Source organism: Panthera onca, chromosome C2 (genome assembly GCF_046562875.1).
Source record: "Panthera onca isolate mPanOnc1 chromosome C2, mPanOnc1 haplotype 2, whole genome shotgun sequence".
NCBI classification, from domain to species: domain Eukaryota; kingdom Metazoa; phylum Chordata; class Mammalia; order Carnivora; family Felidae; genus Panthera; species Panthera onca.
The window spans coordinates 55,091,385-55,113,143 of NC_138347.1; the positions used below are offsets into that span (position 1 = coordinate 55,091,385).

Sequence of the window (21,759 nt, forward strand, 5' to 3'; positions counted from 1 at the left end):
AAAAGCCTGGTAGTGTGTGTAAACTAGGGCATAATGTTATTAACAGGTCATCTGTTTTTAGAGGTTTTAATGGTGTCTTTTACAACAGGGCCTTTTTATAGTTACTGAAAAAAGAAAAACAAGGAAGAAGGAAGAGCCATTACTATAAAACTAGGGATAAATAAGCATAAGAATAAGAAACAGTACAGAGTGGTATATATGAAATAGAAAGATAATGGAAGGAGTTAATGTCAATTTTGAGTAACATGACTAAAATGGACAAAAATGAAGTTGACAGACACAGAATATTCTCACCTGCACTGTGGACCAATCCCATTAATTCATATTTTTGACATCTCATCTCTTATATGTTCAAGTTTAATAAATTACTAAGTTTAGTCATTAGTACTCTTTGGCCCATGGGCCCTAGGTCTATTTAAAGATATTAAAATATTAAATCTATTTAAAGATATAAATATATATTTGAGATACTAACCTTGTATCTTAGATATTAACTATCTTAAAGGATAGTTGATGTAGATTCAAAGTTGGTTCTGACCCCTGGGCCAATTGGTGTGGGCAGTAGGGTCAGAAGTGACCCTTTGAGAGGCAATCCCCTCCCCAATATACAGTAAATATGAAGTCTTGAGCAGGTTCTAAAGCATGAAGGTCAAAAAATTAGCTCCCCTTTCTCTTCAAATGTCTCTGTGGTGATAAGTGACATAGCAGGTGAAACAAATTTAACAATAACCCAGGCTTAAGGACGTGGTAATACAGCAAATGGAGCTTGGTCCTCAAAGGAAAAAATTATTTGTTGGACACTTCCACACATACAGTGATCTTTAAGAATTTAGAAGGATGTAAGACAGTGGTTCTCAAAATGTGGTTCTGAGACCACAGCATCAGCATCACCTGGGAACTTGTTAGGATGCAAATTCTAAGGTCCCATCCCAGATCACTCTGAAACTCTGGGGGGTGGGGCCACTAAGGTAAGTTATGAGAACTATGCTAATCTTTGGGGAACTGGAAAGATTTTTGTAAAATATGAACCAATGTAAATGCAGAGTATAAATAGACTCAACTGACATTTACTTTTTTATGTTTACATTTTTTTACATTTACATTTTTAGGGAGGAGGAGCAGTGGAGCATAGAGGTGTACACAAAATTGATGTAACTGTTTACATCTTAAATCTTAACCATAAATGCAGATGCACACCTTTGAGACGCGGCTCAGTTTATTCTGTGTTTGCACTAATGATGACCTACTTAACAACGAGAGTAAATGACTGAAACGCCAATGACTTGATGCCCATGGGAGAAGAGACAAGTTTATTATGCTTTTACAATAACCTAATCAGTACAGTTTACATAGGGGATCAATAAATACTTGTTGAATTAGTACTGGATTAAACACTAATAGGCAAAAAGCTTTAATAGTAGGCAGTCAAAAAAAAGATTTGTTACTAAATATTATTAAGACAGTATTCAAAAGCAATTTGAATATAAACAGACTTACCAAAAAAGCTTTAAAATAAATGGAGTATTCTGATTTTGGTTATTTAGAAGACACTGAACAATTTCCTACTGTTTCTTTGCTTAGCATATACCCTTTTACTTCTCTAACTGCCAATTACTAAGTATATGATTATATACAGCAGGTAAAAATATTGTTTTGTGACCAATACTTGTTTTACCTTTTTAACAGTTATCAGTGTGTCCTACCTTGATATGACAAGTCTAAAACTGAAGGATTCTAGTTTCTAGATGATTATAGCAGAATTTTACTCTGTCAGAAATTAATCTTTTCCATCCTTGAGCCACCTCAAACTCTGGCAACAAAATAATGTAACATCCCACTGTCCAAATGCTTTTTAGCACTGATCTCCTTAACAAAAGGAATGGGAGAGGTAACTGAGGGCTCCTTAGAATATGATAAGAAAAAGAAAGAAAGAAAGAAAGAAAGAAAGAAAGAAAGAAAGAGAAAGAGAGAGAGAAAGAGAGAGAGAAAGAGAGAAAGAGAGAAAGAGAGAAAGAAAGGGAAAAAGAAAGAAAGAAAAAAGGAAAAAATTCAAGAGACTTGACATAAGGGAACTAACTAACAGCCTCAGGCCTTTGAAGAAGGCCTTCAGTTTGGTCTTATGACAGTAGAAGGACTTTACCTTATAGTTGGGAAGAAATGTGCAAAGAGGCTGCTTTCTAGTTTGTATCTCTAATTTACATACCTAATGATGCTGCTTTGGACTTCAAAGGGTTCTCAGAAAAAAATCAGCTATAATTTCTACAAGTTACACAGCAATTTACTGACAGCTGATTTGGTAGTCAAATATTTAATGAATATCCACTTTGCACCAAGCACTGTACAATAACGTAGAGGTACAAAAAAAGTGTAAATTTGGTTTCCACCTTCAGAGCTTTCTTTCTGGCTAGTAGGTTTTTGTACCTTTTTTTTTTCCCCTGACTGGCAGGTTTCAGTTATGTCTCTGAAGCTAAAAGTTGATGCGCTAGGACCAGGTTTCTGTTCATAAACCATTAACTAATAAACAGTTACTAAAAAGACAAGATGAGGAAAATACCTGAGTAAAATTAATGAGGTGAACAATTGGCAATATGTGAGAACTTAACGTTCTCTGGGCCTGAATGAAAAGATCTATTACACAAGAAAAAAGTCTAAACTCCTTAAAAATGGCGAAAATGATCTGGACTTGGTCTATCTTCCTTGTTAATCTTATCTCTCACACACACACACACACACACACACACACACCCCCCCCGCCTCATTTAGGGTATCTGGCCCCAGTGGTCTTTTCTCAGATCCTTGATCAAGCTAAGCTCCTTCCTGCCTCAGAGCCTTTGTACATACAGTTCCACCAGCATCTTGCCCAATAGGTGCTCAATAAAACACATGCAGAATGAATATACATTTACCTTAATTTTTTAAATGTGTCATATTTAAAAAGATATCTATTAAATTCATTAGTTTTACAATGGTCTTTTTCCTTCTGTAAATAACAGAATGATCTTTTTTATATTTACAGTTTAAAATATTTATGCTCTGATAAGACACATTAAAAACTTTGATAATACAAAGAAGCACAGAAAAAATAATCATCCATAATCTTTCTATCCATATGTAACTAATGTTGACATATTGTTATTTTTTCTTTTTTTGTATATTTTACATACTTGAATTTATGCATACAGCATAAGTTATCATCCCTATGTCAATAACATTTCTTTGTAAACAATCTTAATGGCTATACAATATTCTACTATTTGGATATAGTCTAATTTATTTAATGGTTATTTTCAGCATTTGCTATAAAATGATGCAGTGATTAATATCTTTGTAGTATATAATCACATAATAAATTAAGCTGAAATAATAGAATATACTTATTATCTACTTATTTAAAAATTCACCTTGAAAATGTAATTGGTTTATGACAGTAAAGTACACTTTAAAAAAGGGTTTTTTCCTGCTATTTCAATTTCAGATCACATTATACTTCCTAAAACACCATGGTCAATCCATCTCTGGTTATGAGAAAGTCTTCTTTGTCTCTACCATGTTAGTTGTCTAATCTGTTATAGACTTGATTATTTAGTTTCAGAATATAAATAGAATGTTAAGAATGGTAAAGGCCAAGATACTGCCCAACAATTTAAATAATGTTGGTATTTATAAGTATTTTTAAAAATTCCTAACGGGTGGTACTTATTCTAATTTTAGAAGCATACAGAAGTCCCTGAGAAATGAATACTGTTCTTATGAAGCAGAATATATTAATCCTAAATACTACTGTTCTTTTTAAGTTCTTTATTATTTATAGCCTATTTAAAATCAAGAATGGTTGCTAATAAAATGGTTACTCATATAACTAGCAGTTCACTATTTCCTGTCTATAGTTTAAGAACCTTGACTATAATTCAGACCTCAGTCATTAGAAACCATGAGCATTAACTTAACCAAAAGTCTAAACAACTGATACTGGGTACACTATTTAAAAGTTTTTCTTCTCTAGAAACAATGAAACAAAATATATTCCTGAAAATGGAAATCTGGGGGAATTAAGGGAAGGGAAAGAAATCCAAAACAAAAACAAAAACACAAAGTTCAGCAACACACATACCACAAATTCTTCATCCACTTTATTTAATGTTAATTCTGCATCATCTTCTGGGACAGTTTCTTCTTCTAATTCTTCCACTGGGTATGTTGGTCTAAAATAATAAAGCTTAGTATGAGAGGAGAGTTAAAAACAAAGCATTTTAGCATGACAAAAAGGTATAATGTGAATATTAAGAATCCCTTCTACACCAGATATTATCCTTTTCTACCTGCCTTCCATAATCACCATTACATGTTTGATGTACTCTTTTTGAAACTTTCTACATAAAGAAGCAAAAATGTTCCTCTCCAAATTTAAAGAATAAATTTACACAATTAGGATGGTAACATGCATATAGTTACCCAATATACTTTTTTCACTTACTAATATACCACATTTAAGTACATATACATTTTTCTCTCCCCCCCACCCCCCGGCACTGTATTCCATTGAACTGTTAAATAGTACCATAACTAATTTAATTAGCAACTATGGATGAACATTGAGGTGGTTTCTGGTTTTTTTTACTAAACAATTTTACAAAGATCATCCTTGTACATTTATCTTTACGTCTATCAATTACAATTAATTTATACCAGTAAAACGAATAGCTGGGTCAACAACTTTGTACATTGTATTGTTTTGACGTATATCACCAAAAACCAACTTCCAAAATGTTACCCTACTTCACATTCCCAAAAACAGTGACTCCATTTCCACATGTTCACCAATATTGTAAATAAATGTTAATCTTTGCCAATCATATACATGAAAAATCTCTCTTGTTTTATTGCATTTCTTTCACAGGAGAATGATTGAACACTTTTTCATGGTTTAATCAGTTATTGGTGTTTCTTTTCCAGTGAAATGTCTATTTATGCCCTTTGCCCTTTTGTATGTTAAGAAAATGGGTGCTTTGCTTAACTTGTGTTAAAACTATTTTTTCCAGTCTATTACTTATATAATCTTGGCCATTCAGGATTTTTACAATTCTTGTTACATAGACTTGGCAACCTCTTCTTGCATGGATCCTAGCTTTTCCCTCACATGACACATCTCAACCACCTTTGACTTTTTAGTACTCCTACAGTTTCATTTTTCACATTTACACCTTTCATCAATCTGAAATTTATTTTGATGGAATAAGAAAGGCTCCAGCTTATTTCCAAAATCTAATCAGTGGTCCTAATACTAAGTATTGAACAATCATTTCTCCATCAAGATTAGTGACATGTATTTCCCATATTAAAAATACCCAAAAGTACTTAGGTTTATTTCTGGAAACTTATTTTAAAAATCTATACCTCAGACAGGTTAACAAAATATAAAAATCAACATTTAAAAAATAAATTTCCTATTTTTTTATTAATTAGAATTAGATAATGTCTAAAAGGCAATGTTCTTCTAGGATTTGTTTTGACATATTTAATAAGTAAAATAGTCATCTATAAATATGTAACTTCTATGTAAACTACACATTACATAGCTGACATATTCTCTGATGCCTATTTTCAATATTTTCCCCTCTTTTCCCTCCCCATATATTTACAGTCCTTATAAATTATCAAAATCACAATACGTGGCCAAGAATTAGATATGCCTACAAATAAAGGAAGTACAAAACTGAATAATGGTTGAGAAACGGATCACTTCAGGTGAATTTAGAACACATTGGACAATAAAATTAATAATATTTAAAAATGCCAAATGGAGTATCACATCTCATAACTTTTCTTGGAGTCCAATAAAGAAGTAATCTGAATCATATAGTTATTCCTTATACCGCACTAACTCATAATATTTAGGTTGAAGCATAAAATTGCCATTTTTTAGTTCATTAGTAGATGAATATTAGTTATTTCATATGGTTTAAAATGCTGTGAGCATCTGTGATATACAAAGTGCTATCCTAACTGCTATACAGTATATATGAAGAGTTTATAGTTTCTGGCAAGAAAGCCTGACCTGAAAACAAATGAGTTTAAAACCAAGGGATAAATATGATCATAGAAATATAAACAACACATCACTGTCAAGTCAGAGAAAGAAACAATAAACAAGATCTAAGAGAATGTCAGGTGGCTTCTTCAGATGGCTATTATTCTTGGCCAGTATCTATAAAAAAAGGGAAAATCCCATTTTAAAGTACTATATTAATTTCCATTTTTTCCTTAAATCTACAGCTATCAGTTACCACCATGTATATTCCATCTTTGTGTATATAAATAAAGAGACCTTGAAAAAATTTCCTACATTGATGAAGATATTCATTTACAGTTGAACCTTTAATAATTATTTAAATTTGAATTGGGCAAGAGCATGATAAAATCAGATATTCCAGTTTTGTCTATACACAGACATTTTTAATCACTTGTGGCATTTTCAGTTTAGAATAGTCAAGAGGAAGTACTCCCTGTCAGTTCAATTAAACAGCTCTGAACCCACAGAGGAAAAAGCTATCCACATAAAATTACCATTGTCAGTTTGGGTAATTTTTACCTTTTCCAGGTGAAACCAATATATTTTAATGCTTCTTCAGCTAGACAGTCAAGAACATAGCATATATGTTCTCCAAATCCTGACTTTAATTTTGAAGGAGGAAAATCTGCAGTTCTACCCTGAAATACAAAAGATATACAGTGTCTTATTTGTTATTTATATTCCATATGTCAAAATATTTTAAGCAAAGTACTCCTGAAAAAGTGTATTGCTTCTCTATTTCTCAAATATGGTTTAAAATAATGAACTATATTGCTTCTTAGAAGTCCATCTTTTCTATCCATTGATACATACACTAAAGGAAAATGAGGATGTTTTATTGTCAAAGGTATCAAATTGAAAGGCAATAACCCCATGACAGAACAAGTAACTGATCCTATTAGGGTGAAAAACAAAAACAAAAACAAAAAAAAACAGTAAAGCTACTAGCTTGGTATCCTATCATTAAACAACCATAGGAAGGACAGAATGAATCACTTGTCAAAAGTTAATAACATGTATACCAAAAGTTCTTACTGAATGCCCCCCAGGAAAAGTCAGAAATGAAAAGTACAACCAACCGCTATCATGGTCTATTAAATCAAAGTTCCCTTTCAAAATACAATGTTTCAGCTTCCTACTAGCATTTTTTAGAAGGAGAACTAAGTATCCATAAATTTACCTCTGAGACATAACAAGATTAAGAAAAATATTATTACTTTGGGCTACAAAGAGTACATTGAACATTTTTAGAAGTGGCATTAATATTATAATACCAACCATTCTGAGGTTTTATCTGAAAAAAACCCAAATATAATTTTACATACGTATGTATTGGGTGTGTATAGATATTGTTATTCATAGACAATTCATCTAAAAGGGTAGCATCTATGTTGTTGAATTACCAATATTAAAATTCATAACTTGACAACATTCTGAAAGAAGACAGTTATTTACACTTACAAAGGATCGAAGCTCAGATAATATGTTAGATATAGTTGCATTAGGGTCATCATATTCTTGAGGTTGCTCAAAGGGGCGTCCTGCTTTGTTAATCAACCAAGCAGCAAGAGTGCAAAACATGTAGAACTGTTCACCAGGGTTGGTAGGCAGTGCAAAATAGTGTCTGTTTCAAAACAAGGGGGGAGGATGGAATATGAAATATTTTAATGGCTTTAATTTTAATTTAACATTTTTAAATTAAAAAAAAATCTGCAATTCACCCTTTGAAGTTTCCAGTAATCCACAACACTCATATTAAAGTTTTTAATCAACAGGACTAGGGTAATTACTACTGTACACAAAATATTAGATCAAAGAACTTACACTCAAGTAAATGCAGGGCATGTTAAAAAACTGATCATGTACAACTTTTGCCAAAATCATTTATGTCAGGAATAATTAATAAGAGAGTACCTCTTGAAAATGGTAATTTGGAATTAAAGAGAATTTCAGAGTTTAACAAAAGACCTTTATGATTATTCACTATGCATTTTTACATATTTTACAATGTCCCTGGTATCTTTACATACTGTTCCTAACCTATCGGGTATGTTAAACAGTTGTTCTCATCTTGGCTGCATAGCTGAATCCCCTGAGGAGCTCCTCAAACTATAGCTACTGGACCAAGCATTGCTTATTCCCTCATGAATTAAATCAGAACTTCTGGGAGTAGAGCCCCAGTACAAGTATGTTCCAAAAGCTTCGTATATGGTTTTGAGATGCAGCCAGCCTCAATAACCACTAAGTAGCATATCCACAGTCTAACAAACATTTATTGACTTTTGCTAAATCCCTTAGCCTACTAAAAACAGTCCTAGGAAGATCAATATGATTTATACTTAAATAGGTTAAGAATAAAACTTGCTAACAACATTTGAGTCTGCTGATCAACGATCTAATTTTGCCCTTTTATGTGCAGTTATTGCCATTATGTTCATAACTGTATTTATAGCTATTATAACTATTTTAAATAAGAATCAGCAGTCTACTCTTTCATGTTTTCCAAAGTTTGTCCTGCAGGGTAAGTGTAAATGTTTTGAAAGGTAAGAGATGGCTGGGAAGAAAAAGGTAATGAAGTTCTTCCAGGTATATGTTCACAACCCCTTCAAAGTACCCACTGCTAAAAATTCATCTTTTCCTTACTGGCTGATGACAACTCCATGACACAGGACTGGATACTGAAAGATCCTCCAGACCTAGTAGAGCGGTTTGCAAACTTTAGCATGCATCAGAATCACCTGAAAAGCTTGTTAAACACAGACTTCTAGGCTCCACCCCTAAAATTTCTGATACAGTAGACCAGGGAAAGGGCCCGTGGAACTGCACTTCTAATAAGTTCCCAAGTGATACTGCTTTTGGTCTGATGACCACACTCTTGAGAACCATTAAATTAGGATATTGCCACTCAAATCCATGATTCAAAATATCCTGCTGAACTCCTGAGGAAATAGTACTGAGGTTATATCACTAGAGCCTTAAAGCCATTTTCTTTTAGTTTGAAAAATATACTTGGGGGCAAAAATGCATTTTTATCATAGAAAATGTTGGTTATTTATATTATCCTGTTTAATTCATTTATGTAATAACTCTCAATCTCACAATTTCTATCATGGATCAAGCAACACTACTTTTTCCTCTAACTTTTATTATAGACCGACTTAGCAATATGGGCAGTTTACATAGAGCCTACATATCTTAAAATTCAAGCTATTGGAAGAGATCGACTAATGAGATCAAAACTGTCATGGGAAATTATTTTAGCCAAGCTATACCCATTCAAAGAAATCACTACAGATTTTTAATCTAAATTGCACTTTACACAATAAACAAATCTAAGTATTAGCTTATTTATCTGACTATCACTAAGCTACACTAACTGGAAGAGAAAGTGCTAGCTGTGCATTACCCTCAACAACTAATGGCATTGACTTCGGGATATGATGGACTGTTCCCCACCAGAACAAGGGCAGAATTTTAGGTTGTACGATAGACACAGTTCCAGTAGCTGTCGTTTCATTTGTCTTTTCCACTTCTTAGTTTCTGAGAGTACTGTTACTGCAAAGGCAGGAGTCTTTTAAACCATAACAATTAATCAACAAGTTTACTTACTGCATATAAAGTCGAGCAAGGTCCTAGGTACCCGCAGTTAACCACTTGTAGAGACAAATTATCTCAAAGGAAAACAAAAACTAGAAGCAGCTAAAGTGATATTCATCTTTGGGAAAGAGATTATGGGTGATTTCAGTATTTTTTTTCTACACCCTTTCTTGTGTTTTTTTGAGTCCTCTACAATAGGTTCTTTTACAACTTTTATAATCAGAAAGAACAGTTTGCATTTTGTTGAGGTGCGTGGGTGCTTTAAAGTCTAGGAAAGCCGTCTTCCAGTCTTTTCTGCGTTTCTGAAACTTTACTCTCTCTAAAAAACACCAAGTCTCAACTCTGTGAACTCCGTGGCCTCTGTCGCCAAGTTCGGGGGGAAGTGCCCCTTCCTGCCTAGGAAGATGGAGGCAAGTGCAACTCGCATTCAAGGTTCCCCAGAAGGCGGAGGAGGCATCTCCCCGGGCCTGGCCGGCTCCCAGGCGCTGGAGAACGAGGGCACCCACCTGGACGGGGGCTTCAGGTTGTTCTTCCGGAGGAGTTCCTCCTCGTAGTGGAGTAGCTTCAGCTTCTCCACCAGGTCCTCCATCACCACGAACATGTGGTAGGCCGCACCAGGCCCCCGCTCCACGACCACCTCCCCGGCCCCTTCGCCGCGGGACCGAGACACCCCATCCTCCAAACCTGAGGGCGTGACCACTGCCGTCGCAGCCGCCATCACAGAGCAGGCAGAAAGAGCCCCGCGTGGGCTTCGGCCCACAGACCTCGGCCGCCTGAGCCGCCTGCGTTGCCGCAGACGGGACCGCCGCGACCGGTTACCAAGCGACCGCCGAGCAACCCGTCTCCAGGGAAACTAGACTCCGCCTCCTTCCCGCCCTGTTTTCTTCTAAATTCCCTCCAACCAGGGCGGGCTTTCTGGATGACGTCACGCCGGGACAGCGCCCCGAGCCTCTGGGGAGGAGATGGCTGAGAGGCAGTCCCGCCCCCCGTGGGGGCGTGGCCTTCCCCCCACCCCCCCCACCCCCCGTCGGGTGCACGCCTCCTGGCAAAGGAGGGGCGGAGCGCATTTGTGCTGAGATCTCCCTGTAGCTCTTAGCTGGCTGGGAGCTGGTTGGGCCTGCTGGTTAAGGACCGCTGCCCCGCGGGCGTCTGAGTTAGCCACGGGTAGCCTTGAAAAAAATCAAACAGAAAGGAAGACGTGCACTGTTGAAGGCTAAGGTAGCCCACGACTATGATTTGCTTTTTCTTCTCAAAATTGGAAGTTTTCGAAGTTGCAACAATAGTGTCGTAGGTTTCCCTTCATCTCAGGAACTTTCCAACAAGAGGTTTCTGTATTTGCTGCATTTAGCAGTACAGTATATTATAAGCCTTGAAATATTATAATTCCCGGTTGTTACTCTGGCACTAGAAAAAGGAAGGGGTGGGGGAAAAGAAGGGCAGGAGATGAGCAAAAAGGAGGCGTTGGGAAGGATTTGTTCTACCTCCGAAACATGAATTCTAAGTTCACATCCCGTTGATTAATCTGTTTCAAGCCCATTACATGTAACATAAAGTTTTGAGGTTCCTTGTTAAAAATCAAGATAAAGGGGATTGTCTTGAATTTCTCTGTGCCACAGCTCTGTGTTGCAAAAGTTCCTACTGTACTCTGCAGCTATTAGAAAGACATAGCTGACCACAGCTTTACAGTTTTCAAAAAAGGCTTGTGTATCAAGCAGTTTTCCAAAAAGCTGCATAAAAAATGAGGTAGATGGTGGATGTGTGGAGATTTCGTGGGAGAAGAAAATGTGTAGGAGGAGGCTGAAAATGTGTTTGTGTTTATAATGTGATTTGGGGAAGATCTCTGATGTATTATACCTGCTACTGGAGAATATGGAAGACTCACATTTTTTGACATAACTGAAGTTTGAAATTTATCTGTAATATATTTTTGTTCTTGTTAGAAAATGGGTGGAGGAATACTTTTCATTTTAATATCAGTCTAGACCTAACTTCTCTCTGATACTAATAACGTGAAAAATCAGGCAAATAAATACTTTTTTCCACTTACCAGAGAAAGGAAATACATACAATAATTTAGAAGTAACTCAAAGAGCCACAGATAACTTTTATTTTTTATTATTTTTTAATTTTTTTTTTTGAGAGGGAGAGAATGCATGTGTGTGCACATGTGGGAGTGAAGAGGAGGGGCAGAGAGAGAGGGAGAGAGATAATCTTAAGCAGGCTCCATGCCCAACCCAGAGCCCTTGGGACTCACTCTCATATCTGTGAGATCATAATCAGAGCTGAAATCAAGAGTCAGATGCTCACTGGACTGAGCCACCCCGGTGCCCCAAGTCTTGCTTTTTAAATGAATAACATTTTACTGGCATACTGCAAGTCATTAACCAGTTGATTTTAATAAAGATAGGTTGGAGGGGCCCCTGGGTGGCTGTCAGGTAAGGGTCCTACTCTTGACATTGGCTCAGGTCATGATCTCACAGTTCATGAGTTCAAGCCCCACATTAGGCCCTGTGCTGGTAGCCTGGAACCTACTTAGGATTCTGTCTCCCTCTCTCTCTGCCCCTCCCACGCTTGCTCTCCATCTCCCTTTCAAAATAAATAAAAATAAACTTAAAAAAATAAAAATAAAAAAGATAGATTGGAAAGTTGGATTTGGCTGTACTCCACTGCAGATTTGATCTTTTTCTTTGCTAACTTGGAAGAGTGTTTCTCACTCATACATCCCCACTCCAGCCACCACATATATGGGCGAGGGATGCAATGGTAACTTTCAGTAACTTTCAGACTGCAAGATAGTTGTTACGATTGGAGAAAAAAATGGAAGTTCAGGTCCATGCTTTACGATGCTTGGTTAATCAACAAACAACCTGTGGCTGTTTAAATGACACTCAAAAAGGCTATGGGTAAATTAGTTACACCCAGGGAGATAGATGTTTACTCAAGGCATGCTGCCTGCATAAGATGTTTTGACATTTTCAGAAAGTTATATATAGCACTCAAGATGAAATAGCCAAACATTGTTTTTTGGCGAAGAAACGCTCCAATAACATATGTATTTTGACTGAAGGGGAAAAAAATCCCACCTGTCCCAGAACTTAGCCATTTTCTTCTCAGGTACAATACTGATGCATCCTGGCTTAAAAGCAGTATGAATAATTATTTTTCCCCTTCATTGTTGTGAAGAAGAAAAAAAGACTAAATTATAAAGTGTCCCCCAGTAAGTGTGGCCCAGAAAGAATGAAAGAAACAAAAAAGCCAACTATTCAACATTGTGTGTTTTCCCACAGAAAAAAAAGATGGGAAACAACACCGAAATGTCATTACATTTTTATAAGGCCCAGGGATTATTTTTGCTGACTCTTTATTTGCCCACAATAGTTGATAACACTTCTCTTTCCCTGGCGGAAGTAGTTTCCTTCACACATGTGAGATGCACACTTAAATCCTCATCTGGCTGTTTCAGCCACTTAGAAACTTTGGATTACATTTTTGTTAGCAGTTTTGCAAGAGTAGCTCATATGTTGACCAGGGAATTAGAGAAGAGCTTGAAGAGAAAGGAATGTTGATGCATATTCCTACTTCCTTTTAAGAATCTTAAGAGATTTATCCCTGGCTCTATGTGTTGACTACAATTTTGGCCAGGCTTCTGACTTTGATTTTTATCTCTTGCAAACTGTGAAATGATTGGAGGTAATTTTTAAGGCCCTTAAGGCCTTTTTGTGAGTGAATGAGCTGATCTCTGGAAACTGAACAGTATCTCTATCAAAGGTGATTTAAACTAAATGGATTTCCCTGAAAGATGCTGAGCAAGGCTGGGGGTGATTAGGAATCAGGTTCAAAGATGGAGGAAAGCTTTCTAGCTACATCTCCAAATACAAGAACGAGTCCTTCAAGAAGACTGGGCATGCTTAAAGAACAACCCTCTTTCTGTTACAATTGGCTTAGTACCACCCATTCAAGATGTTAAAAACTTAGAAAGGCACTAATTGAATAAAACTTTCATAGTCTGACAGAAAGTATCTGCCAAAAATCTAAAAAGAAAAGAGTCATGTTTAAATGTGAAGCATTAAAGGCAATGCCTTTAAAGTCAAGAACAAGATGAAGACACCCACTCTTCTAAACTGTACTAGAAATCAGAGCCAGTACATTGGAAAAAGATTAGTAAGTATTGCAGAAGAAGAAACTATTGCAGGTGATATGATTAAGTAAAAACTCCAAGAGACTCTACAGACAAGCTATTAAGGCAGCTCAGCAAGTTTGCCTTATACAAGATCTAAACTAAGAAAATAGTTACTAGAAAACCAAAAAACCATATATAGCACCCAGCAATAAGTCTATCATTATCATTATGGGTAAATTGTTAAACTTCGTTGAAAGTCATGGAAAAATCCAAATAGGGATACAATGTTCATGAATAAGAAAAATTAGTTATCTTTAACCCCATCTTTAAACTCAATGCGTTTTTGAATAAAATTACAAGAGGGCTGACACTGAAAATCATACATAAGAATAAATTTAAAGAAGACTGGGGAAGGAATCATGATATCAGATAGTAGTTTCCTAATCAAAGTGTAATTTAAATTAATGACATCACAGGAATAAAGAGAAAATAGAAAATCTGGAAATAGGTGGGAGTTTATTTGGAAAGTCAATATACAACAAAGTTGGTGTTACCAATTAGTGGAGAAAGATGGACTATTCAGTAAATGCTATTGAAGCTATGGGTTATCCATGTAGAAACAAAATTACATCTCTGAATTCTAACACATAAATTCCAGATGGATTAAAGACATAAATGTGAAATACTCATAGGACGTTTAGAAGGGAACAATGTAGGGAAGGATTTCTCGAAGGAAATAAAGAACAAATTTTAAAGGAAAGAGAAACTCATTAAAATTTAAGAACTTAGATACAAAAGAAGACTATATAAACAATGAAGAAAAGAGGTATTTGCGACCCATATAATGTCAATGGATTAGTCTCCAAAATACACAGAGGTTATCTCAAGGCCTCTGTGCCATGTTGGAGGATTTTAGATGTTTTCTTAGAGGTCAGGATTTCTTAGCCTTTAACACTGTTGACATTTTAGGCTGGATAACTCTTTGTTGTTGGGTGCTGTTATGCACATTGTAAGATGTTTAACAGCATCCCTGGCCTCTATGCACTGGATGCCAGTAGTATCCATCCATAGTTGTAACAAAAATGTCTCCAGACTTTGCCACCTGGGCCTTGGGGAACAATATCACCCCTTGTTGAGAACCAGTCCTCTAGATGCATGAGTTGAAATAGGAAATTCCTTTATAAGGACCAGGCATGTAAAGGGAAATGAGTAATTAAGCAATGTGGCTGGGGGGAAGGGGAGGAGCAGGGAGTGAGAGAAAGACTGGTGAACTAGAAAACTCATGCACCATCTCAAGGAGGGGGCATTTTTGTCATGTAGGAATTTGACCTAATTTTGTCATGGTTTATGATTTTGCAACAGTCTAAATCTGGATTTGTATGTCAATATGAGGTCCTAATTAATACTCTCCATACAAAATATTATTTCAGGGGCTACTTTAGTTGTTAAAGATACTTATTAATGCACTGAAGTTCAAAATTGAGAAGCCTTGTTCTTACCTTTTATTTTGATAGTCAAATCTTACTCCATTTGTAAATGTAGGAAATTTGTTATAGTCAAGTTTAAGGAGGGGATATACAACTTAAATTTCTATAGAACTTTTAAAACTGTTCATAAACTTATCACATTTGTTTTAATATTGTCTGACAAACCATTCCAGATTCTGTTAAATTTCCTGAATTTAAATTTTAAAAAGTGGTGGGAGGGAAGGGGAATATATTCTGTAAGTATTCCAATATTATTTGTAAACAAACTGCAATGTAAAACCAAGTCTAAATCAGTTACACGATTACATATTATAAACTGGAGTCACAAGTCAGTCTATTTCTGTAATGGGCCAAATTTTCAAATATTAGATACTTAAGTATCAAAGATGCACAAATTATTCTTTAGCATTATTATTACTATTCGGGGTTTGACTTTCATCGTTAGTGTATTTAGTGTTGCAGTTTTCCAGGTTTAAACTATACTCACCTGCCTGAGAACCAACCATCATCCCAACCTGAAACTGAGAAGTTTCCCATGCAATGTATCAAGAGATTCCTGGCCCAGAAGGTAGAAGAGATTCTTGCCCACCAAGAACATCAGTGGGACATACTAAGTCCTAACTTGCCATAACAAACTCCCTAATTTACAAGGGGAATTGTTTTTGTCACCCATTCCCCTAGGTTTACTTCATTTTCTAGTTCTTCTCTACTAATCAAAGTCTTCTAACTCAATTTAAGATTATAGTTAACTGCTTTAGCTAACTTTGGTTCTCAAGGTAGGTAAATGTAATCCAATTATATTGTACGTATCTCAAGGTTTTGCTTTGCCTCATGGTCTCATTTTCTTTGGAGAGAAACAATACATTTGTGAACTGAGTTCAGTTTACTGCCTCTGTGTAAGTGATGGAGATAGTTAATGAAAGGTGTAAGTAGGGGTGTGTGTGTTAGAGGAGGGGGAGTGAAAGACGATTATATTTGCATGTTGGAGTGTTCCAGCAATATTGTAGAGAAGCGACTATAGGAAGGTGAATGTTGATTCTGAAGGCTGTTTGTGTAGTCAGGTGAGAGATGGTCCTGAACTGAGTGGCAATTGGAGTAGTGAAAAAGTGATACTGAGATATTAGGAGAGAGATTCAACAGAACTTTGTAATAGGCATCATGAGGTGTTCTCTAGGGCATGAATGGCACTACAAAGATGCCCCACTTTAAGGCAAGAAAACTGGCCTTTATATCCATGTCTCACTGGTTCATTGGCTATGGGCTGTCCCAGACATCTCTGGGTGAGGTGGCTTCTATCGGCCAAGGGTAATTTTCTGGAGAAGGATGCCGCTGTGAATACCAAGTGGCCACTATTTGTAACAACTGGAGAATGGGAAAATCAGTCTGGTAAAAAGAAATCTGGGTAGGCATCAGCAGCTTTTACTACAATAGTTTACATTAAAATGCAACACTTCTGAATTTCTTTATGTGGGATATGAACTGAAATAGTGAAGATGGTCTTGAGCTAACATTTTCAAAAAAGTAAGCCTGCGAAAGCTATAACCTATTGATCAGCTATAGTGTAAACTGTCAGGAAAATAGCAGATAAGTAACTGAAAACAATACAACAGTCTAGTTTTTTTTGATAAGAGTTCTATTCCATCATATGTGATAGCAACACTTTGATTTGATACATACTGGCTACTAACAAGAATGATTGATCTGATTTTTCAGAGTTTTGAAGATTAAATAGAAATAGGTTTATTCTTTAGGGCCAGATTAAGAAAATTCAATTTATTTTACAGGCAGGGATGGGATTCTTTCCCCCAAGGAAAAATTAAATTCAAGCAGAGTAAACAACACGCTTACTTAATCGGGCTTTCTAGAGCCTAATAAAAGCAAAATCTGCTAGATGCTACACCTTCACGGTACAACTCTGCATCTCAATGCATAGTACGCCAGCCTTTCTGATGACCAGTTTCTCAAATGGTTATTGGCACCTTGTTGTGGGTGGAACCTGGTGCCCAAACCATTACATGATAATAAAACATTGAATCCAATTGCCTTATTTTTGTTCCTAGCTATTTAGTAGAGATGATTTCTCCTCCATATCTACATATTTTGTTTCATGAATATAAGAAGTAATACATTCTGTCTTTACATTTAGTGAGACTTTGATAATGAGATAACATTTTTTCCTTTCTTTCTGAAGGTGTGAATGTGAAAGCGCAAACTAATAGATCCAGAGATCACTGTTTTGCTTTTGACAGCCACGGAGAGTATTTTCTAGATTTTTTTTTTTTTTTTTTTTTTTTTGCACAGCAAATATTTGCATACATATAATGTGTTAGGCACTATGTGTGGGCATAGCGATACACAGGCTTATAAGCCTGGTGTGTGTGCTGAAATATCACATGCACTAATGCAGGATACACCTGTCAATTGGCAAGTGCAACCTATGATATAGGGAAGTAGGGTGTGCTTCGGAAAAAGGCTCTCCAGCCTTCTTTCTTCCTGCTCCTTAACAGGACAGAGATAGGTGGGCCTCCTCTATATTCCTCATAGTCTATTATACATTCTATGTCTCTAGTATCATTTTTGCCTAGGCTCTGAAAGGTTGGGAAGAATTAGTGAGGGGACACCAGTAGGAGAACCAATATGACTGCAGTAGATCTCTGGTCTGAGGAGTCAAACTTCAGAGCAAAGTTGATGGCTCTTCTCCTTTGTGTCTAATATGGGGGCTGATCCCCTTTAGTCTTCTGTTTAAGTGTGCAGGGGCATGAGCTAACTCTTTGCCTAGGGATTTTAGCAAGGGGTCTGCTATATATAATCAGATATTTTCAGAATCTGGAGAAGAATATGCACCTATAGCCCATTTGCTAAGAATTGAAATTGGAATGTGCTTAAGTAAATCCCAAAGAACTCATCCCCAAAATAGTCCTGAATCAAGAGTGTATAACTAAAAACTCTTCCTATGACTTTCTAACAACTTATCATTTTCAATAAGTCTTTGTGCTTGATCTACATGGCCAGTGTATGTATACGTGTGTGTGTGTGTATTTAAATTGTAACTGCAGAATTCGCAGGAATACTCGTAAACTTAGTGTAAAACTTTTTTTCCTTTTCCCCAGTACCCCAAGTCAGAGTATGAATTTTTTTTTTTTAACGTTTATTTTATTTTTGAGACAGAGAGAGACAGAGCATGAACAGGGGAGGAGCAGAGAGAGAGGGAGACACAGAATCCGAAACAGGCTCCAGGCTCTGAGCTGTCAGCACAAAGCCCGACGCGGGGCTTGAACCCACAGACCGTGAGATCATGACATGAGCCGAAGTCGGACGCTTAACCGACCAAGCCACCCAGGCGCCCCAGAGTATGAATTTTTCATAGTAACTTTCTGAGGAAGTTACTGAGGAAGAGTAGACAATTAATGGTACATAGACTGTGTGGTTGTCTCCCCCTAAAAGGGGAGATTTTCCCCCATAGTTCCCCCACAGAATGGAGTTGATGGTTTCCTCTTCACCCCATACTGCTGTGAAAAAATGACTAACCATCTACCAGCCCATTTTTTTACTATTAATGTGACGTGTTTATACTTCTTTAGTCCATTTCCAGACTCCACACTTTGAACAGACTTCTCTTTGCTTTTTCTCATGCCTCTAAAACTGTTTTTGTTTTCATGGCTTTAAAATAAGGTTTACTCTCTGGTAGAACAACCCACCTTTCTCAATCTTGATTATTATATTTTTATTCTTCCAGATGAACTCTAAACTTGTTTAATATTAAAATGTGTGCTCTTAGGGTATTTTTTTTTAAATAATATTGAGTTTACCATCCAAGGATTTGGCACATACTTTATTTGAATCTTTTATTGGAATAAAAAGGTTTCTGAAAAACTGTTCTATTTTCAATTTTTAAACTGATAGTCAATTTTAAAACAAATTCTTGCTATTTTCCTTATGCTTGTAATTTAACACTGTTGAGTATGAAAATTCCATATTTTACTTTCTGAAGGCAAGGACAGATTGTTACATTGCAAAAGATTTGAATCTCCTCAGCTTCTTGGAGGAAGAATAATGCTTCTGAAATGGGAGGCAGAAGCTTTTATAAGTAAAATTAGAAATGCCCTAGAGGATCTTGTTCTTTCAAAGGAAACACCAAGTCCTTTTATGAAATAAAAAGAAAAAGGTCTTTATTCTTGCTTGGAATACAATGATGGCTTCCTTATAGTTGTCTCTGCAGACCTGGTCCTTTTTCACAGTTTTGTCTACATTGTTCTCAGAGTAATCTTTCTAAAATGCAAATATGGACGTGTCACTGTCTTACCCGACATTCATATATAGATCACCGTTTGCAACAATATCCAAATTTCTCAGCCTGCTATACAAGCTTCCTGGGACAGATCCAGGCTTTGTGTGTCCTGAAGCTTATGCAATTTATGGGAAGTGGGGATCCCTTTTAATTAAAAAATATGAAATTTTGAATTCAAAATCAGCAATTTTGAATTGCTTAAAGGAGGACCTTAAAGGAGGCAATGCATAAATTTCACTCATTTCCTGGAATATCTGCCTCTAGTAAGAGAATTATTTTATCATCTCAAACAAGTTAAGGTTACTGGCTCAAATAAATAATGATCAAAATAATGCATCTAACAAGTTGAAGTTGAAAAAACTTTTTTCTTCTATCCTAGATTCTCTGACTGTGGCCCTACATACTAGACTGACAAAAGAGAATAACAGTTTATTAATGTGCAGTGAGTATACCTGCAGGAGAAACTTAATAAGAATAACTCAAAGAGGTGGTTAAAACTTGGGCTTACATAGCATCCCAACAAAGAATAAGTTTGTAGAGAAGTGACATAACAAAGGAAAGGAGCCTCAGGCTTCCAAGGTAAGTATATGGGGGAAATTATTGAAGATAAGGATTATTTTGGTGAAGAGTGTTAAGCAGATTTCTCTCAGTGCTGTCTCTGGGCTCCTAAGAGTCTTTGGTGACTGGGAGTCCAAGTTTGATTTTAGGCAAATATGGGGAGGGCAGAGAGATTTTTTTGGTACCTGCTATTTCTCAGTTGTTTTCAGCTCAAAATAACCCTTATGCCAAAGTTGCATATTTTTGTGTATCATAATATGATCACCTACAGCCTACACATCTCTGACAAAACAAGGTGCCTGTGTGTGGCCAGGATGGTTCTTCCTAACATGAGATAGACATGCTGAGCCCTTTTTATAGTCATCACAAGAAGGAGAATATTAAGCCCATAGATTTCAGATGAGGTTGTTTACAGTTAGGTTCAGGTTTGTGTCTTAAGTCATTAAATTAAATAAAGTGGATTCAATTACTTACCTGTGCTTTGAGATTGTAACTCTCTACCTCGTAGTAACTAACTTCCTTCACTAATCCTTAACTGACTGGTTTAAATATCGATTTATCAGTCTTCTTGTCTGGTTGAGTCACAATTCTTAATGACATTTTACTAATGGCTGACTGGATTCTCTGTCTCTGATATCTTTGTTTGGCTTTGTAGTCAATACCACCAAAGTCATTATTAATAATAATACCATTATTAACTCTTCCACACACCAGACCATGGTCTCTCTTTAGTTGAGGGTGGAGAGGGTAGAATGATGAGAAGTGCTACACAGTCTTGTTTTTCATACCCAAAAACCCATCCTACCCTCACACTGTAAATTTGGTTTCCCCCTTTTATTTCCTCTAGAGATTCTTTTAAATTTTTTTAATGTTTTATTTATTTTTGACAAAGAAAGAGAGAGAGAACATGAGCAGGGGAGGGGCAGAGAGAGAGGGAGACACAGAATCCAAAGCAGGCTCCAGGCTCTGAGCTGTCAGCACAGAGCCTGACACAGGGCTTGAACTCAGACCACGAGATCATGACCTGAGCCAAAGTTGGTCGCTCAACCGACTGAGCCACCCAGGCACCCTGCTTCCTCTAGAGATTCTTAGCAATGGTAATGATTCCTTACTCTTTTTCTTAAAGTTTATTTTGAGAGAGAGAGTGTGTGCATACACTTATTGGGGAGGGGCAGAGAGAGAGGGAGAAAGAGAGAATCCCAAGCAGGCTCCACACTGTGAGCATGGAACCTGACACAGGGCTTGATCCTACAACCATGAGATCATGACCTGAGCTGAAACCAACAGTCTGATGCTTAACTGACTGAGCCACCCAGGTGCCCTGATTCCTTATGCTTTAGGTGACTTTTCTCTATAACACTTGTGTCCGTCCAAATCTTCCAAGAGTCACAGGATAAATGGGATTAGACATGACAGAATTTTATTAGGCTATATGCCTGGGATTGAAAATGGGAAGGGAGCTGGGTAAAGACTGGGTCAACAGTCAGCTCTTGGTACAAGATTAATCCCAAGTGAAGAATAATGGGGAAGGGGGCGCCTGGGTGGCGCAGTCGGTTAAGCGTCCGACTTCAGCCAGGTCACCATCTCGCGGTCCGTGAGTTCGAGCCCCGCGTCAGGCTCTGGGCTGATGGCTCGGAGC

The 21,759-nt window shown here is 36.7% G+C and overlaps 1 protein-coding gene across 1 annotated transcript in view; it reads right to left on the bottom strand.

The window, feature by feature from the left end:
- Positions 1 to 10,521, bottom strand: part of IFT57 (intraflagellar transport 57) — a 52,093-nt gene extending 41,572 nt beyond the window's left edge. Inside the window, exons 1-4 of the mRNA XM_060640107.2 lie at positions 10,174 to 10,521; positions 7,532 to 7,694; positions 6,590 to 6,708; positions 4,112 to 4,202 (exon numbers count right to left, since the gene is read on the bottom strand). Coding sequence (XP_060496090.1) covers positions 4,112 to 4,202; positions 6,590 to 6,708; positions 7,532 to 7,694; positions 10,174 to 10,385 — 585 coding nt within the window. The 5' untranslated portion in view covers positions 10,386 to 10,521. The remainder of the gene's footprint in view (positions 1 to 4,111; positions 4,203 to 6,589; positions 6,709 to 7,531; positions 7,695 to 10,173) is intronic.
- Positions 10,522 to 21,759: the final 11,238 nt, after the last annotated feature.